This window comes from Lissotriton helveticus, chromosome 1_1 (genome assembly GCF_964261635.1).
Source record: "Lissotriton helveticus chromosome 1_1, aLisHel1.1, whole genome shotgun sequence".
Classification (NCBI taxonomy): Eukaryota; Metazoa; Chordata; class Amphibia; order Caudata; family Salamandridae; genus Lissotriton; species Lissotriton helveticus.
In genome coordinates, this window is record NC_136057.1 from 2,050,394,303 (window position 1) to 2,050,419,172 (window position 24,870).

The 24,870-nt window shown below is 42.7% G+C and overlaps 1 protein-coding gene across 1 annotated transcript in view; it reads left to right on the plus strand.

Annotated features, from left to right (window-relative positions):
- The window catches only part of LOC144766461 (vitellogenin-1-like), a 1,095,729-nt gene that overhangs the window by 374,056 nt on the left and 696,803 nt on the right, over positions 1-24,870 (plus strand). Inside the window, exon 10 of the mRNA XM_078650353.1 lies at positions 14,608-14,733. Within this exon, the coding sequence (XP_078506479.1) occupies positions 14,608-14,733 (126 nt within the window). The remainder of the gene's footprint in view (positions 1-14,607; positions 14,734-24,870) is intronic.

Consider the following 24,870-nt stretch of genomic DNA (forward strand, 5'->3'; position numbering starts at 1 on the left):
ACCAGGCTGTGTTCACGCAGTAACAAGCAGGGATATGCTCGCATTCGCTAGGCTTTGTTTGTGGAACTACACGAATAACGGGTAATATACCGTACATATACCTTGCTGCCTGAACTTTTTAACTTTACATGACATCAGACTTTCAATTCTGACCACTTAACATAGCCTCAGCTGCATTACATAAGGAGAATTGCATGCGACTTCCAATGAGAGCGTCTAGCATAGCGCCATTTGCATTAAGTGAAGGAACATTAAAAATTCATATTACAAATAAAGAGCGCCTAGCATAGTACCAGTTGCATTTTACGTGAAGAACAGTGAAATCAGATTTCCACTTCTGACCGCTTAGCATAGCACCCTTTGCATTAGGTGAGGGACAATGAAAAATCATATTACCAATTAGGGGCACCTAGCATATACTTAAGGAACCCTGAAATCAAACTTTTGATTCTGCCCGCTTAGCATAGCCTATATAGGGAACATTGCATGTGACTTTCAATGACAGCGTCTGGTACCCGTTCTGCCCTCTTCAGGGTGTTGCCAGTAGATCCCATATGCCAGCTATGGTAAAACCAAACCCTGTCACCAGATAGAAGGCAATCTGCTCCCCACAACCCCTTTTAACAGGGGGTCACTGGCCAGTCTAAACTGGTCTGGCCCCGCTGGTCTGTGTCCGTGTGAACCGGAAGCACTAAAGTGCTTCCGTTTCACGCCCCGCCATAACCGGCCTACTGAAGGAAAATGGGGGAGGTGGGAGTTCTCCTCCCTCCTCCTTTCCCCCAGGGATAGGCTTGACCGCCATAAGGGCGGCCCGCACCATTCTAGCTCTCGGCCTGTTTCAAACACACCGCTGTGATATACTGCAGCCAAAGTGCTTTGCTTTGTTTTTTTCTAGCCAGAAGCATTGGTACAGCATTTCCACTGCTTTCTCGTAGATGTGAAACATTAGTGAGCAGCTGTATAAAAGCTTTAACATTTGGCATTTCTACATCTGCAGGCACAAGTGGGTGTAGAGAAATAATATAGCGATGGACATGTTTGTTGCTAGAACACAACACTCACCCGAATTGACATTTTCTCGCTTTGTAACCCATCTCACTCTCCCCCGTTCTCTAAATAAGCTATCTTCAAATGATAGTTAGGTTATGATGCTCCCTATTATCCTTTTTTAAAAGACATGTGGAAAGACTGTTGTCAACTGATAAAAGTCGAGACATAATCATGGCAACTCCTGAGTTTTGAATGTCAAACATTTGACACTATTAAACAATACTGTTGGACCTGGCCCTTTTGGCAGGTTCACCCCGAAACTTTTTGCTTTTTCCTAGCCTGTTTCTGGAACCTGGTGTTGGTGATTTTAGGCCTTTGCGCACTTTTTCACTGTGGTACAGTGTAAAGTGCGTGTGCTCTCTGTGTATGTGTGGTGAGTGACCTGCCCTCCCATAGGAATGAATGGGGAATATGTATGGCCATGGTAGTTCCTGATGTGTGGGGAGTGCAGGGTCGAGTTTGGTATGTACGAACTCGTGAGATTGAATGCTGCGTAATGATGTATGTGGCATGAATGTGTCTAGTGCGGAAGTGCCACTTCTAGACATGTGGGTGCATGTGTAGTGAGTCTGCTGGCACGTGATTGGCTGGAGCCTGGCTCCAAGAGTGCCTGGACCTGCTTGTGGATTGACTGTCTGGTTTGAGGGAGGCAGGGGCTGGGGAGCCCCTGGAGGTTGTCTGAGTCAGCCCGTGGATGAAAGGCTGCATCTGCTGCCAGGGAAGTGGGAGGAGTTGGCACCTAGGAATGAATAGGGCTGTGCCTGCCTGCCACAATGCTGGCTCCACCTCCTGCTGGGCGACTGTCGCCTATGCCCCTCACCCTGAAAGAAGTTCCCTATAACCAGTTCTAGCTGGTTCTCACACTGCCTGCACCCTGCCAGACAAAGGAATTTACAGGATAAGAAGGGGCTGTGTCCCCTTACAATTTGTTCTTGTTTCTGACTTGAATCCTGCCAGGGGCGTGCTGCTGCTTGGGCTCAGGGGAAGGCTTGCCTCCCTGAGCCCTCCCCAGCCCCTGGACACCTGATGGACTTTCCCTAGGGACCTTTGCCTATGGTCCCCTCCTTGCAGACCCCTGAGAACTTTGTCTTGATTTGGCTAGGGCTTATTATAGCCTAAAGCGCCTGGAAGCGAGATTAAGAGCCTGGGGGTCTGGCTGGAGCCGGACTTGTCCTTTAGGACACACGCCAAGAAGATCGCGGGCGTTTTTTATGGAATGCTCCGGTCGGCCCGTAAGGTTCTCCCCCTGTTACCAGAACTCTCCCGGAAGCTGTTAGTCCAAGGCTTAATCATCTCACGCCTGGACTACAGTAACGCGCTCTTTCTTGGAGCGCCAGAGTCAACGTTTAAGATCCTGCAACAAGTGCAGAACGCAGCAGCAAGGCAGCTGCGGAATGTTCCGGCCAGGCAGTCAGCCAGGCCGGCTTTAAAAGCACTCCATTGGCTCCCTGTCAAAGAGAGAGTTACCTTCAAGGCCCTGTGCATCGCCCACAAGAGCATACAGGGGAAAGGACCAGCTATTCTGAAGGACATGATTCGCCCCTATAAGCCCACAAGAGCCTTACGCTCTGACAATAAACATTTCCTTCAGACTAAGAGAATCAGGAGAGCCCGCTCAGGGGGCAGGAGTTTTTCTATCCATACAGCGCTCGCCTGGAACTCCCTCCCATTCTCGCTGCGGTCCGAACCAAACCTTCTCAGATTCCGGAAACATCTGAAAATGTATCTTTTCCCAGAATAACTGCAGCTCCTCTGTTTCTTTAAGCGCTGGGATGCCCTAGGGTAACCGTGCGCGGTACAAAATTCAATAATAATAATAATAATAATCTGCTGTTCTAGTGCTAGGAGCACTGTGGATTGTCTTTAGCGCTTGAGAGCGCTTTATTTTTCTTGCTGGGGAGCACTGTGTAACTCTTACAGCGCTGGGCGCTGTTGCTGCCTATTGCCCGTATTTTAATAATTTTTATTGATGGGTGCCACCCCATTTATCTAAGTGCCTAACGGGTGCTCACCCCGTTTCTACTTTTATTTTGGCAACCGAGGGTGCCCACCCCTCATTATGCCCCTTTGAATTACCGCCGCGGCCCTCGCGCCGCAGAAACCGGAAGTCAGGCATCTTTTGCCTGGGACAGGGGCGGGACCTGCAATCCGTCAGGAAGCACCGCCCGCCGCCGCCGAGGAGGAGAAGGAAGCTGAGCAATGGCCGCCCAGGGCTCCCATGATGTAGAGAGAGCCCCGAGGCAGCCAGCAAAGTGTAGCGCCTGTGTTGCGGGGCTCCCACTTAGCGGAGGGAGCCCCGGCCGAGAAGACCGCGGAGAAGTGTCATTGACCGTCCCAGCCCCCGAGAACAAGAAGTCGGGGTGTTTCTGTGAGGAGAGGGGGGGCGTCGGGACACATTGACGGTGTCCGCCCCCCCCCCCAGTGGCACGATCTTTGCTCTGTGAGCATTTGGTGATTTCGAGTCCTCACTGAAGGACTCCAATGAGGAGCAGAATTGTTTCAGAGCCCTGAGAGGCTCAGGTGGGTAGTTCTGTTTCTGCTCCCTGAGGGAGCCGATGGATTGGTGTGGTGCCGGTGCGAGGCACTACGTCAGAGCGGCCCGTGTGTCAGTGGGCCGCTCCCACGTTATCTAGAGCCCACGAGGCTCCCTGGGGGCATGTTTGTATTCGAGCCAGATGGCTCCACCGCCCAAGTTGTTCCCAGATCTAGGGGGCCCATGTCCTCTTCTAGAGGGCCCTGGGGATATATAGTTTCAGAGCCTGTGTGGCTCCAACGTTTGGGGCATGTGATATGCCCAGAGCCTGTGTGGCTCCAGCATTTGGCCGCAGTGTTTGGTGTCAGAGCCTGTGTGGCTCCAGCAGTGGGCGCAGTTTGCGCCTTAGGGTCAGTGAGGACCCTGTCGCAGTTTTGATTCCCAGCTGCCCAGCAATTAGTGGGCAGCTGCACCATTTAGGTCTTGGGATGTTCCCAGGTGCCCAGCAAGTAGTGGGCACCTGCAACGTTTAGGTTTTGCGCCAGTGGCGCACCCCTGACTGGCGCTGCATGGCAGCGCGCCCTGACATTCTGGACACAGGGCTCTTTAGTCCCTTTATTAGATGGGGGCTGGTATGTGATTTTATTTAGGCGCAATGTGATTATCTATGTGATGGTAATTGCCTAATGTGAGTTTTGTGCAATGTGATACGGTGCTAGGAAATGTAATGCATTTAATATGATTACGCACCTTGATCTTACACCTCTGAATGTTTTTGGGCATCATGTGTTTTTGCGCTATTGAGTTATGGTCTGGCACCTCTGAATGTTTTTATGCATCATGTGTCTTCCTTGATTTTACACCTCTGAATGTGTTGGTTTATGCATCATGTGTTTTTCCTTCCCTGCACCTCTGAATGTGTTTATGATGCATCATGTGCCTTGTTATTACACCGCTGAATGTGTTTTTATGCATCATGTGTTTACCTTTTTCCCTACACCTCTGAATGTTGTGATGCATCATGTGTAATGTGTACTTGCTGATACCCCTAAATGTATTTTATTCTTAGGTGGTTGTTCTTTCCAGTACAGGTGGTCCTAGTGAGGTCCTGGTCCCCTGCCTGACATTCTCCTAAGGTGTTTAGGGTTGCGTAGGTGGTACTTACCTGTTACCAGTAGTTACTGGTTGTGATTTATATTTGCTAATTTGTGCTACAGTGATTTTATATCCTTTTATTCTAATTTCTGACAGCATTTCTATTTCTAAAAGTATTGATTCTGACAGTGGCCCATGTGGCCCTGTCTTGTACATAATCCCTTGTGAATATTGCCCGTGCCAGTTGGCACAATGTACATGTATGACTTCTATCTGAGGTGTTTTGACAATACAAAAGTTATTTTCATATAACCTTGTGTGGAGTTCCTTTTGTGGTGTGCCTAGGATGTTGTTGCTGTTGTGTGCTGGCGCAAATGCTTTACACATTGCCTCCGAGTCTAGCCTTACTGCTCGTGTCAAGCTACCAAGGGGGTGAGCAGGGGTTATCTTGGCGTGTGACTCCCTTGCCCTGACTAGAATGGTGGTTTCTGCCTGGCTTTGGCGTCAGCCTTAGCCTACCAGAAATAGCCAGTTCTATCAAATACTAACAAAAAGTTTGTTAATGAGCTCAATTTTGTGACAGAATTCACAGTGAAGCGCATTTTTAGCTTTTATAAACACAAGTCTAACGACGCTGCCCTCTGAATACCCCAAAAATGTCTTTAATTCCACTGGTATCCAATTATTTTGATGGAAAAAGTCAGCTCCCAATGAAGCATTGAACTCACTTCCAAAGACTTAAAAAGACTGATCCCCTGTAAGGAGCATTTTCTTAAGATTTCATTGTTGAAATTTTTTGGGTCAAAACCAGTGGCGGAACCTCTTTAACTGAGTAATGCTACTGATGATGACACTTGAACTGGAGACCTCATTTGTTTTTATCCATCCACAGGAGGTAAAGCAAAGAAGAACAGACTTCATGATATTGGTCAAAAGCAATTATTTGTTGCTTTGCAGGAGCAGGTTCATTTATCAGATAAACATTTCACAATGTTCATATTGTGGTACAAAATCCCTCAATAAACTTAACAAAGCATAATATTTTCCACATTATATTGCGCTTAATATTGATGTTGACCCATTTGGAAGGACATAGCAGACTGAGTAAGGCAATGGGGGAAAAAAGTTGCTCTGGAACACAATATATTTTAAGGAGGAGACCAATGACTAGAACATTGGTCTTCTAGTTCAGCTAGTAGAAACTGGAGACAGGTCTACTTGATTCATTTGATAAGGAGTCAACAATGAACTTGGCAATGTTTGTTTATTTACATCATGCATGAACATAATAAACATCAAATCCAGGACAACATGTTCAAGTAGTCAGACTGCACAGATTTGTTTATCACAGCAACCTTAAAAATAACTTCAATAAAAATGCTAGAGTAGAAATCAAACATAGATCTCCTGGTGCCAAATGACTTCTTTTATACTAGCCCAAACTAACTTCTCAAATCATGTATGACAGACATTTAAATAGAGGGCAGATTTATTGTTGACTCTGTGCAATCATCTATTAATTAGAACAATACATTGGGGGAAAATGACCTCATACATGACACCCAGATTAAATAGTACCCTTTTAGAAATTGGAGTTTTTGGTTGGCTGAGGTATGCACTCTGTCCAAGTAGGAGCTACAATCCTAGTCTGGGTAAGTCAGATACACACCCTAACTTAAGCCGTGCTCACCCTTTGGTAGTTTGGCACAGACCAGTCAGGTTTAACTTAAGAGGCAAAGTGTAAAGTATTTGTGCAGCACTTCAAACAGTAAAACAGTGAAAACAGTGAAAATACCACAAATAAAGACATCAGACAAAAACAATACCAAAATGATAAAAGTCCAATAAGCATAACCGTAGCTATGAATTTTTTTAAATGTCTTGAAATATAGTGCATAAAAGCATAAAGTGCCTACTGGGACTATCTGGTTGTGCTAGTCTGTCAAATCAAAAAGTTCAGGCTGACCATGATGAACCGTGGGTTGGATACAGGTGCCAAGCTTGTCCCGCTGCAAAAGGACCTTGTTTACTTCGTCGATGGAGATCCGATGTAAGGAGCAGAGGAGGCGATGTGTGTTCATCAATTCTTTGGATTTAGGAGATGCATCGGGTTCAAGCCACGCAAAGTTGAAGATGAGTAGAAGCTGCAGGTGTTGCACCACAACGACGGTGAAGCTTGTCCTTTGATCCTCGCAGCCACTTGATAAGTCGTCGCAAAGGAGATGTGACAGTTAAGAGCGGTGCAACAACTGGGATGCATGGATTTTGGTAGTTGCAGCACAGTATACCCACTTCCAAGGGCCCAGGACTGGATTGACACCACTTGGCAAGGCAAGACTCTCAGTTGGCAGAGTCTAGGTGTAGTAAGTGAGCTGATGGAAGTCTTTGTTGTTCCTTGGACGTCTAACAGGAGGCAAGCCATCAAGCCCTTGGAGTCAATTTGATTCTAGGTTGGATAGGTTGAGGTCCAGTCCTTTTCTCTCATAGGCAATGAGGACAGCAGGCAGCAGGTCAGCACAGCAGAGCAGAAGTCCAGCAGAATGATAGTTATTTCAGCGGCACAGCAGTCCTTCTTCCTGGCAGTGTATCCACAGGTCCAGAACTGTACTGAGTTGGTGATGTCAGGAATCCAGTACTGATACCCAGTTGTGCCTTTCAATTAGTTGAGACTTCGAAGGGAGGTGTTTGAAGTGCACACAGTTCCTGACTTTCCTGCCCTGGCTCCAGACTCTCTACAGGGGGTATGAAACCCTTTGTGTAGGGACAAGACACAGCCTATTCAGGCGTAAGTGTCAGCTCCTCCCTTCCATCCTGCCCAGGACGGACAATCAGGATATGGATGGCCTATCAGTAACACCTAAGATGTCTGTGTGTGTGGCTGTCTAGAGGGGATGCACAAAGACCAGCTGTCACCCATACCAGACATGTATTCAGAGACAGGCAGAAGGCACCAAAAGGCCAAATTAAGAAAATGCCAACTTTCGAAAAGTGGCATTTTCAGAATAACAATGTAAAATCCAGCTTCACCATAAATTGGGATTATAGTGTTATTACAAAGACACCAAACCTGGTAGTCCCATCTCTGCCTAATTGGATATTACACATATAAGATGTAATAAGGTAAGCCCAATGTTAGCCTATCAGAGAGATAGGCCTTGCAGTAGTGAAAACAAATTTAAGACATTTTCACTACACTGACATGTAAAACTTAAAAGTACATGCCCTACTTTTTAAATACACTGCACCCTGCCCATGGGCTGTCCACAGCCTACCTTAGGGGTGACATATATAGTAAAAAAGAGTGTTTGAGCTTGGCAAGAGGGTTAACCTGCCAGAGCGACATGGCAGTTTCAAACTGCACACACTGGCTCTGCAATGCCAGGCCTGAAACATGATGAAAGGGCTACTGAAGTGGGTGATACAATCAGTGCTGCAGGCCCACTTTACTAGGGACTTACATGTGAATTAAATTTGCAAATTGTGGATAAACCAATGGTATCATGTTTAAAGCAGGGAACACATGCACTTCAGCACTGGTTAGCAGTGTTAAAGTGCCCAGAGTCATTAAGTCAGCAAAAACAAAGTCAGCAAAACAGGAGGTCAGAAGACAAAAAAAAGTCAGGGGAAACTCCACCAAGGACATCAGGTCTAACAAACCCATTGATTAGAGGGTTGGACATGGCACATCTCCTTTCTTAGGAGTATAGGCTCTGAATTGTGTAAGAAAATGAGTTAATAATGACCCTGGGTGGTAAACTCTGCTTTGCCGGTGGAGTGTTCAGAGTTTTTGTCACTCCGCACACTTAGAGCATGGAGTTTAGCAAAAACTTCACTCACCGCCATGTTGCGGAGTTTGATGGCGCTCAACCCTAATTGGTCCCACGTTTGATCATGAAGAAGGCAACGGCATTCCATACTCTAGTCTGCATAATTTATGGAGGCTGAGAGAGACATAGAAGTCACTCTACAGTAAACCAATGAGGGAGAACATCAGTGGGGTAGGAGGTCCCAGAAGTACTGGTGTGCATTGATGATCAAATCACTCATGGATATACGCATAACATCGGCAGGAGTGCGTTTCGTTGCATTTTGTGCTCAAGTTCTAAGGAAGCTGCTGTGTCTGCAATGTATTTTGAGTGTTGGCGCAGCGTTCCTGATGAGACAAGATGGTGCGAACAAAGGAAAGTACTGTCTGCTATACCGGTAGCTACTGCATAGGTATCACTATCCTTCTGTTTCTAAATTCATCAGCAATCATAAAAACATGCACACATGTAAAGTAATGCATTATTGGCAAGAACAAGTGTGGCACAAGCCTTTCACCTCCCTTGCTTCTTCCTTCTATACATTTTCCTCCTCTCATGCCGACTTTCCCTCCCCCTTCTTGCCCTCCTCTCTGCCGTGGTTGTAGAATAAGCCGGCTGTTTTGCTGGGTCTATCATGACAGTCTGAGTGCACCGCGGTCTCTTTTGAGATCTGCTAGGGCATTTCTTAGAGCCGGAAGGGGTCCTTAGAGTGGTTTCTTTGACTAAGAGGTCCCAGAAGAATCAGTCCACATTGGTTGAATCACTCTGGGAAATATTGATATATGTGACGCCTCTCAGGGCTGTCTCTGTGTGACAACGTCTCAGGAAAGTGTCACACCAATGCAAAAATCTCATGGCATTCTCTCTGTGTGGAGATCTCTTGCTGTGTGTGCTTCTGTGGGTCAGGAACCAGGTCACTCACTACCCTGCTTAGTTGTGAAACTCCTTGGAATTTGACAGAGCGTTTTTGGCAACTACTCGAAATTCCACAAAGTGAAACATTCTGAGCTCTGCCCAGGCCTCATTCGTAGTTGAGAAGTATGTGACTTCTTCCCAAGTAATACATCTCCAATTCCTGTAACTCTCAAACACACAATTTCAGTCATTTGAACCTGGGCTCAACCACTGGTAGCAATGGCACAGAGCAGACAGACATAACTTTGGAAAATGTATGAAGTGTTTAGAAACAAAGAAAAGTCAAGAAGTCAGAGCACAACTCAATAGAAATCCCGGAACGAATTTCTGAAAAGTAAGTAAACATAAATAAGAAAAATAACACTATAATGACTAAAATTCAAATCCAAAGAAGGGGATGGGAGATATGACATTTTACCTTCTATGCCATTTGTGCATTTTCTGACATCAACTTCTTTTGAAAATTAAATGTACAATTTGATACTGGCCAGTTTTAACATGTTTTAAGGGTCAGAGCACATACACTGAGGCCCAGACAGCAAAAACAGAGTGTGCAGAGTTCAAAAACAGAAGCCTAAGTCCACATAAATGTGGGTGGCTATGCAAAAGAGGTAGTTTCCAGCACATAGGTAGCACAGAAGATTAAACAATAGCAATTAATTTGTTTGAATTTGTTACACTAACTTTTAAGAAATGGCATTTAGAGCTTGCTAAATGTAACGGACTACTTTATAACATCATTACTTAGTGGCACAATTTATGGAATTCCTCCTTGATCCTAAAAACCCACTGAACATGGTAGATTTGTGAATGTTATCATGACACAGACACATTACTCTTAATATATGTAACAATTTCGCAATGTTTTGGCATTAGGCATACGGGAACAGCAATGCATTGTTGGTACTTGATAGGTTAAGATTAAGTCTCAAGGTTTTCCATTTGTACAGAATTTTCAGATAAATACAGATAGAGAATGATCCATTTACCTTTTTCTAGTTATTATTAAATATGGCATCATAGAGAAAATAGGTTTTCTACTTGACGATTCCTAGTACCCTCAATCATGCGTGCTGACTGACAGGTAGGTGAGGTAAAAAAAAAATCCTAATGAAGCTTAAGTAATTGCAGCAGCACACCTGTTTAAGCTGTTCTACAATGCAAATGATTTAAGATTATGGTATTATACTGTAAATAGTTAAAACCTATTGGGCATTCAAAATGAATAAACACATTTAAATAAACATGGGAATATTCCTGATGCAGCTCGTTTTTTACACTAACGCAAAATAAATATGGATATATTCAGATGAAAATGTTAAAGATATAAATACCATAGAACCGGTAGCCCTAGTTCAGCACCTCACCTCTTTCCTAACTTGCTCTCCAACCCCAACTACGACAGACACCAACACCGCGACAAACAACCTCCACCAATGATTGCCAACTGCGCCAACACACTCTCCACCCTCCAAAAGATTACAAGATATCACAACAAGAAAGAAAACGGGTTCACCACAGCACTCCAAGAATCCAAGCGCTCCTGTCGACGACTGGAAAAGATGTGGAGAAATAGCAAAACTCCAGAAACACACACCGCCTACAAAACAGCCACCATGGCACACCACCAACTCATCTAATCCACAAAGAACTTTCTCCAAGACAGATTCCACTCCAATGCCCACAACTCCGAGGAACTCTTCTCCATCATTCAGGAATTTGCCAAACCCAACAGAAAAACTAAAGATGTCCCTCCCTCCCAAGACCTCTGCGACAGACCTAGCTCCATCTTTCACCTCAAGATCAAGATGCTCTACGACATCTTTGATGACCAAGACGTCTGCACTGCCTCAACCCCCACCCACAGTGACACCACTCAACATACTCTGCTTACCTGGACCCCACTCATGACAGAAGACACCCTAAAGACCATGAAGAGCATCCACTCCAGAGCACCTTCAAGCTCTTTGCATACCACACATTTTCCACAGGGCCACCACAGCAATCGTACCCGAGCAATGTTGAATCATCAACTGCTCCCTCAAGACCGTCACATTCCCGACAACTGGAAACACACCAAAGTCAATCCCCTCCTAGAAAAACACTTCGCAGACCCGATTTACCCTATAAACTTCAGGTCCATCTCGCTGCTTCCTTTCGCAGCCAAGGTCATCCAAAAAGCAGTCAACACCCAGCTAGCATACTTCATCAAAGCAAACAACATCCTAAACACCTCCCAATCCAGACCCTGCAGCAACCACAGCACCGAGACTGCCCTCCTTGCGCCCTCTTCGACCAAGGTCAAACGGCTGCCCTCATCCTCCAGGACCTTTCAGCAGCTTTAAACACTGTTTCCCACAGCACACCAGCCACCAGTCTCCACTAAACCGGCATCCATGGAAAGGCCCTAGACTGAATACGCTCATTCCTCACGGGCAGAACACAGAGAATAAGACTCCAGCCCTTCCTGGACCAGATGCGGAGTACCCAAGGATCCTCAATCAGCCACACCCTCTTCAACGTCAACATGGCCCCCCTCGCAACATCAAAAACCATGGGCTCAACATCATCTCCTACGCTGATGACACCCAGACCATTCTCTTCCTCATCAAGGAACCCGACATCCCAGGCACAACTTCCAAGAAGGGATGAAAGATGTCGCAACCTGGATGAAGAAAGCTGTGTGAAACTCAACTAAGGGAAAACAGAAGTCTTCATCCTCAGCTCCACCCCTTCTGCATGGGATGACACCTCGTGGCCCCCTGCCCTCAATAGCCCACCCACCCCAACAGACCGTTGTAACGACCTACTTCTCTGTACGTTTTGGTGCTTCTGTCAGTCACCAGGTCATTACTTACCACATCCTTTCTCCGGTTCCAGAAAGACACCACATTTCACAATACTTACACAAGAAAGGAATAAACACTGACAACATATAAGACCATTGCTGAGGAGCTCGCAAATAACAAGTCACAACACCTCCCTTTCCGAGAGGGTAAACAACGCATGCTCCTCCTGGCAATGTAATTTAGACATCCCTGATGGGAGGCACTTTCCCGTCCGTATCAACAATTACCCATTAGAGGGGAATCACCCATCCCTCTGTAAGTACTTGGTAAAAAAGGGTCCCAACCTTCCCTCACAAGGAATACCAACAAATGATATGCTCTAGGGTTTCTTTATTACATGATAATAGGATGACAAAAGAAAGAAATAACTAAACATCACAGTAAACATTAGCAGCAATCATCAGCACATAGATATACATAGAGCCTGAAAATAAAAGCATAGTTAGATAAAGTTAGATATACATCGAACACCTCACCATAATCTTAGGCGTCTTGGCATCTGAAGAAGGGTCCGTCTCTCTTTCCCTCACTGGTTGGTTCTGGACTCTCTGTTGCACAAACACGACTGCACGTCTGCACCGTGATGTATCCTCAGACCGCCAAAACACCATACCAGCATCTCAGCATCTCTCCAGCTCTCAGCATCTCAGAATCTCTCTCGGACCCCTTTCTCTAATATGGAATGCAGCTCTCCATCGAAGTTTCTAGCTAACTCCGCCCACAGTTCTCACTGGATTCCTGTACCACCTCGTACCAAGAGCACAACAAGCAGCTGGCCAAGCGTTTTGCTCTGACTCGGCACGAAGAGAGCACATTCCACCCGATAAGAACCGGTCCTGTCTGGTTCACTACTGGTGGACAACACATGTAATCTAAAATATAACCTCTCACCTACAGAGGCTCAGAAGATGGCTGCAGTTTAGAATATGGAGTTGCTCAAGCATAGGCCTCTACTACTTGGAAAGCAGAAGGCTATTATACAACATCAAAGCCAATAGGCTAAAGTCATAATTCACCTAACTCAAATAACACTATGCACTTAATCCCTCAGTATCCACTATGGAGCACCTGTGTGCACCATCACCAACAACACTGCACCTTGACATCCCCTACCTTCTATTCTTTGGCAAGATTATTGCAATGCAAGACCATCCTACATTAAGGCTAAAGTAACATAGCACACTAAAGTCAGTTCACAATGGTGGTGATCGAGGGTCATCAAAGATCATCAGACCACTAAAGTGGCTCATTCACTACAACCGTGCACACAACTTTGGCATCTTTTTGGACTCATCGCTCACTATGGATCGCCAGATCAACGCAGTCTCCTAAGCATGCTTCAACAACACCCTCCACATACTATGTAAAGCATTCAAATGGATACCCTACGACCCCAGGAAAACAGTCACTCACACCCTCATCACCAGTAGACTGGACTACAGAAACGCCCTCTATGCAGGAATCAACACAAAATTGCTCTGCAATCTCCAGACCGTCCAGAACCCCACAGCCAGACAAATCCTCGATATTTCATGGCACAACCACATCACCCAACTCCTCTGTGACCTCCACTGGCTCCACATCGAAAGAAGAATAACTTTTGAGCTGCTTCTGTATGCCTACAAGGCCCTCTACAACATCGGACCACAATACCTCAACAACAGCCTCTCCTTTCATGTCCCCAAGAGAAACCTCCTCTCAGTCGACCTCTCCCTAGCCACCATCCCACTCCTCTACAGAAACAGAGAGGGTGGAAGGTACTTCTCCTACCTCGCAGCCAAGACCTGGAAGGATCTCCCCCTTCAACTCCGGCGGAGCCCAACACTGCACCAATCAAGAAAAGCTCTTTGAATTTGCCCAACAGAGTTGCACCCCCCCTGTGCCTAAAGGATAAGTAGTGTGCTTTACAAACCCTTGATTGATTGAAGATTTACTTTGATTGCATTATACATACGCATATTTTAAGTACCTGATTTAGAAATCCCTGTTGCGAAAAATCATACAATTTCTGAAGGAAATGCTACATTCAAAGGAGAATCCATCTAAGAATCCCTCTGCAGCATTTCCTTCATCATAAAGATGATAATGTTCAGAAAATTATGCCAGTAGATTCTGCTATGTAGTTAGCATTTCATCCTTTAATTAATGACATTCATTAACCACCTAACTCTAAAACAGTAATTTAACTTTAATACATACACTCTTATCATATGCTGCATTATGCATTTGTGAAGTTTCTTTCATCAATAAAAAACAGGGTTAGAAGACTGACAGGAATTCTTAATGAGGTTTTACAAGGCAGATTCAAATACTGTGCTTAAGAAAATGCTTTTATTGATGAAATGCAGAGGTGGACATGTTACTACCGATTCTGCTTGTTTTATCAATTTTGTAATGTTGCATTTTTCTTTATTCGCAGATGCTACTGAAGAAAATTAATGCTCTACACACTCCCACGCTCTACAAAGTAACAGTTCTGACCTATGGATCCTTGCTGCAGAGGCACTGCATAACTACGGAAGTTTGCACTGAAGCTGCTCTTCAAGTATGTTAGATCTAATATTATTATTTAATGACAGTGAAACACACTTTTTGTTTGCTGTGTACATGAAATATCTGCAGAATATATCAAATAGTATGAAGCGCTATCATATGATAACAGTTCTCCACAGCAGAACTGTGCCCAAAAAATAGTTAAGACAGCTTGATCTATATATGTTCGGGAGGGGTATGTATTTAAATTGGTGAAATTTTTTTGGGACCTCTTAGCATAATCATTACTGAATGTCTCATAACTTGCAAATTGCCGATAAACCAGAGGAATCTTTTTTTAGAACTTTCTTTGGTTTTCTTTCAATGCTCATATCCTTACAAAAATAATGAATTTAGAGGTAAAAATATAATAAGAATATTAAAAAGAAAGCAAAAAATATCATAGAAACTTGATCAATGATGCATAGTGTGGTTGTTCATTGAATACATAATTGATTTAAATTCAGTACACTAATATCACTGTTCAGAAAAGCAACAGTGTGAAAGTTTCTTAGCAAATTAACCCCATTAATGTGTCTCTGAATAGTCATTCAATTTTCTCTTTGGTGTTCTTGTAATGGTAATCAGAGCTAAATGTTAAGTCATATTCCACTCTTTTTGTTTGAGATCTGTTGAGTTATAGTAGAGAACTTTCCAGAAAGACTGTGAACTATTCACATCTAATTATATCAATTCCGAATTGAACCAGTGGCAGCTGCTGCTTTCCAGGGTTGGTGGGGGAAATTAAAAAACAAAAACAATTACCTGCAGGCCGGCCATTGCCTCCTTGTCATCTTTGGTCATCGACACGCAAGAAGCAGGAAAGACACAGGCTCCTCTAGCCAATCACGACGCTGCTCTCAGCTTAAAAAGTGCCCACCACTCCTACCATTGCTCTGCTGTGGCCAGCTCAGCCCCGCCATACACCTAAGCCAGTATGAAAAAATCAATGATAATTAACATTGAGGTAATATTATATAATTTTTCCTTTTTAAACTGCTCACGGAGCAGTGGGGCGACGCACCACTGCCTTAGCGGAGGAGCCGCCCCTGAGTGAAACTTTTTTATGAAAAAGGAATATTCATCACTAGCATATAGAACACCACAGGACAATATGTTCCAGTGGCTTAAAACAGTGATAATATTTGGAGGTATCCAAAGCAATAGACTTCGCTCTGAATCAGTCATCTCACTTCTGGTTTTTTTGTCTGTTACTTCTCTTTCTTCCTTCTAATGCTATGCAACAGTGGTTCCCACTTTCATATGCTCATTTATATGTATTTATATTCACATTTATACTCTCATTCTAGCACATGCCATTGTTTTTTATTTTTAGAAAATATGGAACATTTTTACATGTAGAGCTGAAAATATCACGTTCAATGGTTCACACCTAATTGACAGTAACAACCAACTAATATGGAACAAATTGTATTTGTGGCTGCGGAAGAATAAACTATCCTAAAATCTTAATATTGGGTCTGAACCTTATATTTCGTTCTTAATATTACCACCACTTTTGAAGACTCTTTTTCTTTTTAGAATTTAGTGGAGCAATGAGACATAGAGGAACAGTAACGTGTTTATACACATTTCTGTGCTGCTTGTTATTTTTATTATAACTTTCTTTGAAAACATAGACACTGGTTATCAATGTTATCACCCCTAAGGAATATATCGAAATCTAACCAGTTAAAAGAATCACATGGCGATGTTTCTATTTCTTTTTTCTATCTTTTTTCTTATTTACTGTTCATCGTGGAAGGGGTAGATGGATATGAAGCTATTAGGCTCAGTGATTATTTTTCCTATCATCCATAGAGCTCCCACTTTTATATTTAACATACAATGGTGTCGATTCCGATCCGGTAAAATGCGCTCCGAATGGTCGTACGGAGAGTTTTTTCCCCGTACGAATCGTATCCGTAGACGTCCCGTACGTACGATGAAGTACGATCCGTACTAGGTGCCGAACTCCGTACGAGTCGTACAGGACTCCGTACGACTCAAATCTCCGTACGAATCTCACTCGGAACCCGCAGTACGCGACATCGGGGCACGTTTTTACGACCCAGCAAGTACGATCCGTGTCGGGTACGCGCCTTACGACCCTTTTCCTACGGGAGCCAAAAACAGTCGTAAACGCAGAGTTCGTGCCGAAACAGGTACGGAAGGCCCCCCCGGGTACGGCATGTACCCCCCATGATCGCAGGGGTACGCGCCGTACCCCTGTGGTCATGCGGGGTACGTGCCGTACACCCAGCGTACATGGGGTACGCACCGTACCCCATGTACAGTGGGTGTACGGCACGTACCCCATGTACGCTGGGTGTACGGCACGTACCCCGCATGACCACAGGGGTACGGCGCGTACCCCTGCGATCATGGGGGGTACGCGCCATACGGTGTGTAGGTGATCATGCGTTTTTCCGTACGAATCGACGTGTACCGTACGAATCGCGTCCGGGTCGGCCGATCGGAATCGTCCGGTCGTACGGCGTCTGTACGAGTCGTACGGAAACGGCTCCGGATACGATTCGTACGGACGGGGATTTTACCGGATCGGAATCGACCCCAATATGTCTATCTTTCTGGTTATCCAAACTGTAAATGGTGTCATGTCCATGTAATTGTTGTGTTTTTGCTTAATCACTCAATTGTTACTTAAAAATAAACTATAAACTATTATCAAATGTTACTGTTAACCTTCACATATTTATGAATCAATGTTCCGAGTACCTCAAATTGCTCATAGATCAAAGTAAATTGATTCCCTTTGGTATACAAAATTTCATTGTTACATTACTTCAGTGAGTAGACTAGAGTTTTCACATTATCCTTTTTATGCCCCAGATAATCCATGGGGTGAATAATCAACATTCTTTAGATTTTCTTTCTTTTCATACTTATGTGGAGACTGTAGATTTTGTCTCAGTTCCACTTGTCATCTAGCCGGAAATGAGTACATTTATTCGGAGGAAGTAATTTATTTCTATTTTTTTTCTATTTATATAGGACTTCTGTCAAATGCTTAACAAAAATAAGGATGTAAAATAACGTAGTAAAGAATGGAGAAACATTTATTAGAAATTAGGTGTCAGGACAAGAAGCATGCAAGCCATCACCGAGCAGTAAGTGAGGTAGAGATTGACGCATACACAGAGGGGAAGACAATTCGAAACATATTATAGATTAAATGGGGTGGAGAATAAAAGTGTGAAGGAAGCTCAATCTGAAGAGCAGAGCATTTCTCAATATGGTATAGAATGAGAACTGAAATGAGGGTTAGGTAGATATAAACATGACAAATAAGTAACATTGGGAAAATTATAAAGATCGAAACCGGAAGAGGAAGAAGTAAAATACATTGATGGGGACATTGGTGAATCACAGTAAAAAGCAAGCTTAGGAGAGGTCACCAAAAAAGCGTGGAAGGTAAAAATATGGAAGATTTTTAAGGGCATGTGTAAAGAGATGAAGCATTAAAGACTACGGTATCTGGGTTTCTTGGGTTAAGGTGGAGTGCATGGGTGGACATTTCAGTGATGAAAAAACAGGCAGATGTTTGAAAACCCAGTTACTGATAAAGGTATCAAGTAACTAAAAGGAAAGAATAACCTAACATATATATTTGGAGCAATGACTGTAAAGTCCAAAAATGACATTGGGGAAATGAAGGGGTGGCACTAATAGTAAAAAGAAGTAGACCCAAGACACCACCCTTTAGGATACAGTAGCAAAATGCTGAGGTAGTTGAAAATTTAATGGAGCAGTATGCTGCTTGTTTACAGTTGTGTAGTCAAAAAGACAGCTATTGGAGTAGTATGAGTGACAGACTTTTGGAAAAAAGAGGATTGTAAGATTGAGTGATCAAAAGTACCAACAATAGTGGAACTATCAAGAGGAATAGGATGAGAGGAGATGTTTTAGAGAATACTCCAGCAGTCTTTAAAATTCTCCCACACTAGAATGAAGCAGTCTCTGACTGATCTTGAAGGCCCTGTACTCACATGGAAGCATATTCAGGGGACGTTTTTAACTTAGCACCATCAGGTTGGATTAGTCAACATAACAGGTAGGCCAGATAATATGATTCCCAGATTTTTTATGCTAGAGTGTCTAGAATGTAGCTTGTTAATGCTTTAAAAATATCTGAGTGTCATCAGCATATTTGTGGGAAAACAGCTGGATATCATAATTACAGTTGTGAAATATTCTCCTCTCTCAGAAGGTAATGGAATGGTTGCAATGTGGAAATTAAATTATAAAGATGAGATGATAGACACAAGGCATTCTACACATCAGTGCATTGAAGCTACAAAGGATACAGACATTATCTTGCAGTGTGACTTTGACAGTGTGAGACAAACCATCTGAATGTTTAATTTGAAACAACATGAATAGATTTTAACATGGCTTATAGTGTCGTGTGACCAAAACAATCAAACAACATAACTGGTATCTCTTTATATATGATCCACACTCTGTTAACTGCATTTAAAGGTTAGTTTTATAACCTCAAAACAATCCAATTGAGTGCTTCTCAGAAAAAAACAAGAGTGGCAGTAACCCACACATGCATATACGTCATTATTTAAGTAGGAGATCATTGATATGGTCATTGTCTCTTTAAAAAAAAAGTATTTCGAGGTACAGTTTTATAGTATACAAATACAATCAATCATGCAAATGATAAATATATAAATACAAAATGAATAATACATTGTACTTTGCCAAGATTTCTATACACAACTTTAATTTCTATCATAAATACATAAACATAGATTAGTTCATTCATCAGAAGACTTTCAAATACATTTAAGATACAGTATAAAAACCAGAAAGAGAAGCGTACACAAGTAAACCAATGACCGGCCTTGTTGTCCTATCCCTGTCCTCTATCCTCAATCTCCCACAGAGCTTCCTTTTTTATCCAGGGTTTCCAAATACTGCCACATGCCTTTATATATTGCCAAATCTTAGCGCAAACAGCGTTTCTCATCCCTAAACGATGTTCATTTTCTCATACCAGTCGGCATAGCAGGGAACAAAGTCAGACCTCCAATTCTGGAGGATCAGTGAACTAGCCACCAACATAGCAATAAACAAGAGCTTCTGCAATCTTATCATTTTACTGTAAATAAATCCTAAGTAAAACTTCTAAAAACCTATAAATACCTACCCATAGGCCTTTGAGCTTATTGCAAAACAAGACTAGGTGGACCCACCATCCTCCACCTGATGATCCACATCTACAGCATTGGTTCATGCACCTCTGATTTACTTCATGCAAAAATTGGAGAGTTCGACATACCAACCATTTGGCAAAATACTGCATCTTGCAGAAATTAGCCACACTCATTGTTGAGAACTTAAACAGATTGATTTTTAACCAATCACCTTTAGATATTCATTATTCACTGGTTTCTTCCCAGAGCCGTTTTTGAAAACATTTGGGCATACAATCTGCTTTCTCACTAGATAGCAAGTATTGGTTCAACAACCCTATCTTCTTAGCTCCTAAATTACCCAGCAAATTCAAAACTACCTCCTTCTTGGACTCCAGTTCTTGAGAGACAGTCTTTTGCAGCACCTTAAATAAAGAACCGTAGCACCACTGTGGCAAACTTTTGTCATATAACACCATTGACTGTACCTCATCCCAGACTTTCCACCTATCACCCAACAGGAAATCCCCCAGTTTAACAAATACATTCCTGCCCTGTCTAGCTACAGTAGATAGATCTAAAAGGACACAGCCCTCTGATACTAAATAACCCAAAGGGGTTTCAGAATTTACATATCTCAAAACCCTGTTAGAACTGTGCATGAAATTCAGAATTGGCTAAAGGGTATACTATTCTTCTGGCTCCGGGCGTGAAAGCTTTCATATTAAAGAAGGGTATTATGTGCCGTAGGTTTAGTGTATAGAGTATCTTCAATAAGTTGGTTGGTAACCTGAATCCAGACATCTAAAAACTCAATTTTGGAGGTACTGATGTTGGTGCTGAATTTCAGGTGTGGGTCACAAAGGTTGATCCTCTGCCACTGCTCACCAGAGAAGTCTGCTGCTCGTTCCGAAAGTATATTTTTCAGTCTGCATGTTAGAATATTTAAATGAAATAGGATTTGAGAAGTCAAAATGTGCCCTAATCATAATTTCTATGGCAAAATGAAGCTCCTCATTTTGTTCCCTTGCAAATTAACTGTTTTAAGTGTTACCACTTTATTCCAATCAAGATGGCTTCAGGTGTTCCATACTTTTGTCATAAGTAAAACTTCACAGCATATGACACACAGTTTGGACTCATGCTTTCATCCCCAAGTCTGTCAGCATCTCAGCTTATGCCCCCAGCGCCATCACACTCGTTGGAGTGAATAGTTTGCACTTCATAAATACAGAATTAATTTTATAAGCGCAAATGTACCTTCGCACTTCCGAGTCCGGCAGCAGCTCAGCTTAGCAGCATGGGACTCTAGACATTACCACACATATTTTCCGTACCCCAGGACTTTCAGACCAGTACAGGTCAGTAGTTCATCCTAGTAGTTATAAACACATGCTGACACTACTTCCACAAGTGTAGTGCAGCCGCAACGGCACATGACTTCACAGCATAAGACACACAATTTGGGCTCACGCTTTAATCCCAGAGTCCCGCACCAGCTCACCTTAGCAGCATCAGACTCTAGGCAATACCTCACTTAATTTCCGTAGACGATCACTCTTACATCAGTAGGGGTGAATACTTTGCTTCGCACCCCCTCTATAACACCCCCTAAACACCCCACAGAGGTTACAGGGCTCCTACCCTTCTCCTGCCCACTTTTTTCACCCATTTTTCCCCTTACTCGCTTCAACGGAATCACAAAATGGTGGCCAACACTTCCTAATTGCAATCGCTCGCACCGATTGCAGTCAATCAGCAGCAAGCTCGTGCTCGTAACGCCTTAGCCAATCAGATGGCAGAATTCCCAAATATTGATATTTGTAAATTTTGATATTTCTCCAAAATTACTGAACAAATTTACACTAAATAAACAAAAGCGTGCCTTCTAGACCAAGAACCTTCTCCCTCTTCAATTTGGAGTAATTCCGTTCACCCGTTCGACCTGTAGCCTTGTCTAAAGTTTCCTACAGAAATTAACATGGAGAAAACACGTTTTGGGACCCCCCCCTCTTTTCTCGGCCCCCCTTAATGAATCACCCCTAACTTTCAACATAGGAGCTGATATCCACAAATAATTTGTTATTAAAATTACGCCACAATTCGTCAGTCGGTGCCAAAGTTATTGGGAATAGAATGTTGCCTTTTTCCTATGGTAACTAGGTCCTAACTATAACTACCTACTGGCGACTACCAGTAAGTAGTTAATTATAGGTAGTTATAGTTAGGACCTAGTTACCACTGGGTGGTCTAGGTCCCGGGTGCATTTCTTAAAAAATAATAGCGGGGGCCGCTGTGGCTCCCGCAGCCCCCGAACTTGACTCATGTTGGGAGGGGGATTCAGTAGGCAGTGGAAATTATATCGGGAAAACAACAATGCGCCGTATTGTGGACTTCCTTTAACATAATGTGGAATAATGTTTACTTATAATGCAGTGTTCACTTTTATCCCGGATAGTGTCACTTTGTTACAGGAAATTTAATAATATGTGGGAAGGCGTGTTCTCTACCTGTGCGCGGAACAAAATTAACGTTTAATTGGCTGAGGTGTTCCAACAAAAAGCCTAATGTTCATTGGCTGCGAACCATTGAAAGTAGAAGTGTTTCCAGCCATTCCATTCCCTTTCCTTCCACAGAGTAGTAAGGACATCTGATTGGTTCACATGTTCTAATGAGGACCTTCCAGAGCTTAATGTTAATTGGTTGCAAACCATTGAAAGTAGAAGTGTTGCCAGCTATTCCTTTCTCCTCCGCGATGTAGGAGGGACATCTGATTGGCTGACGTGTTCTAAAGAGAAGCTTCCAGAGATTAATGTTGATTCGTTGCGAACTATTGAAAGTAGAAGTGTGGCCAGCCATTAACTTCCCCTCCGCAGGTTAGGAGGGACATCTGATTGGCTGATGTGTTCCAAGGAGTACTTTCCAAGCTTAATGTTGATTGGCTGTGAAGCATCAAAAGTAGAAGTGTTGGCAGCCATTCCCTCCTCCTCTGCAGAACAACATGGACATGTTATTGGCTAAAGTGTTCTGAGTACAAGTTTGCTTTTTATTGGGTGGGAACAGTTCACTGTTGTCAGCCATTTTGTGATGCACTTCAAAGGAATACGGGGAAACAAAGTAGTAGAGGGGAGGGTAGGAACACCATTAACTCTGTACAGTGGTCACAAGGTGGTGGGCAGGGAATGTGAAGGTAGAAATGTTTTTTTATCTTTTAAGGACCATTTATATCATTGCCGTGGGGTGTACAAATCACAGCAGAAGAGTGTCTTGCAGTCTTTTTATCAAGTTTACGGGTGGGATAATTACCAGGAGCACTATTTACATATAATGTGGTATTTACTTTTCTGATGGGGAGGTGTGGTTGAGAAGCAAAAATTTCAGTCTAGGTTTCAAACAGTTTTTATTAAGCAATTACAAATAAACTTTCTTCGGAAACTGAAGCTGTATATATCAAATGGGTGACAAATAAAAATGGAATTTCATAAAATATCACTCAAACGTGGCCACACCCTCCTTTTTTCTGCTATAGTTTGTAAAAGTGTTGCCCCATATTATTGATAATATAAGAGGGCATGTGTTACTTTTAGATAAAGTAGAAGAGAAATGCTAAAAGAAACACTCCTGCACTACATTATCCTAGGTCAGAAGAACAAGTAAAAACCAGTTAACACAAATGACTTCATATTACATTGAAATGTAGGCAGTATAATTTTTTGAAATTTGTATTCTGTAGAATTCGGGAATGTTCTGTGGTAGTGCTTAGAGGTTGCATACTGTTCGGCTAACAAATCAGGTACTCTTTAAAGAATATATAGGACAGCACTAATATAATAAACAGTACAGGTAATATGTATTCTATAGGGAGAAGGTGTATACGAACCACAACTGAGAAAAATAAAAATTAGAAAATAACATTTAGTAATGGAGGCTTTATCAAATGTTTAAAGCAAGAAAGTATGTATGAAAGCTATATTTTTTTAGATTGCATTTTCACAAAATATGCTCACTGAAAAAATATCTGATCAAGTAGGTTGTAAAGGTTAGTAAGTTGCATTTCAGATGGCGCTGACAAATATCCAAATCCTCTTCTGTAACAATATGACACGTTATTACAATATAAAAAGTGACACTGTTGTTACACGAAAAGGAAAAGGAAAATAAAGTCAATAACGAGATACTTTTGAGCAGTGAATATTTTAGAGCTTCTTTTCTCCGGGACTTCGAAATGTTTCATGTTCTTGGCGACGGGTCATTAACTCATCTTTATATCATCATGATTAAAATTATAATATACATATTCACAGTATATGATCCCAAGTGGGAAACAGACTAACAACCAGAAGTTGGTGATGTTTCGTATAAATCTTTACTCTTGGTGCCGACGGGTCATGAACTCCTCTGAGGTCACAATGACTGACAATATTATATTATACATATTGACAGTATATGATCCCCAGGGGAAAACAGACTAACAACCGGAAGCTGGTGACGTTAATATAAATCTTTAGGGTTTGCCTCAATGGGTCACCAACACCTCTGAAGTGATGTACAGTGTAAATATTATAATATACAAATTCACAATATATAAGCTCAAAGGAGCCAGAAAAGGAGCAAAGTTTGCTGTAATCTGTCTGTTTCGGAAAACAAGCTGCTAACATTACAGAAAAAAAGCAAAAACAAGCAATAACACTTTTTCCTAAAAATACATGTTTAAATATTGACAAATAGCTACGTAAAATAAATAACTACTATGCCATAATCAAATAACTTACAGCTCCGGAATATATTTTGTTGCCGCAAAAGAAGAATCAGACGCAAGAAAAGGGGACCTGCATCACAGAATGGACACGGGTAAATAAGTTGTGAAAACGAAACTAATCGAACAAAAGTGTGGTTTATATACTTTTTGGTTATTGAGCAGTTTATGGAAGGAAGATGCGGCTCCGCCCATTTAGATTTCACATTTTACAGTATACATGTGC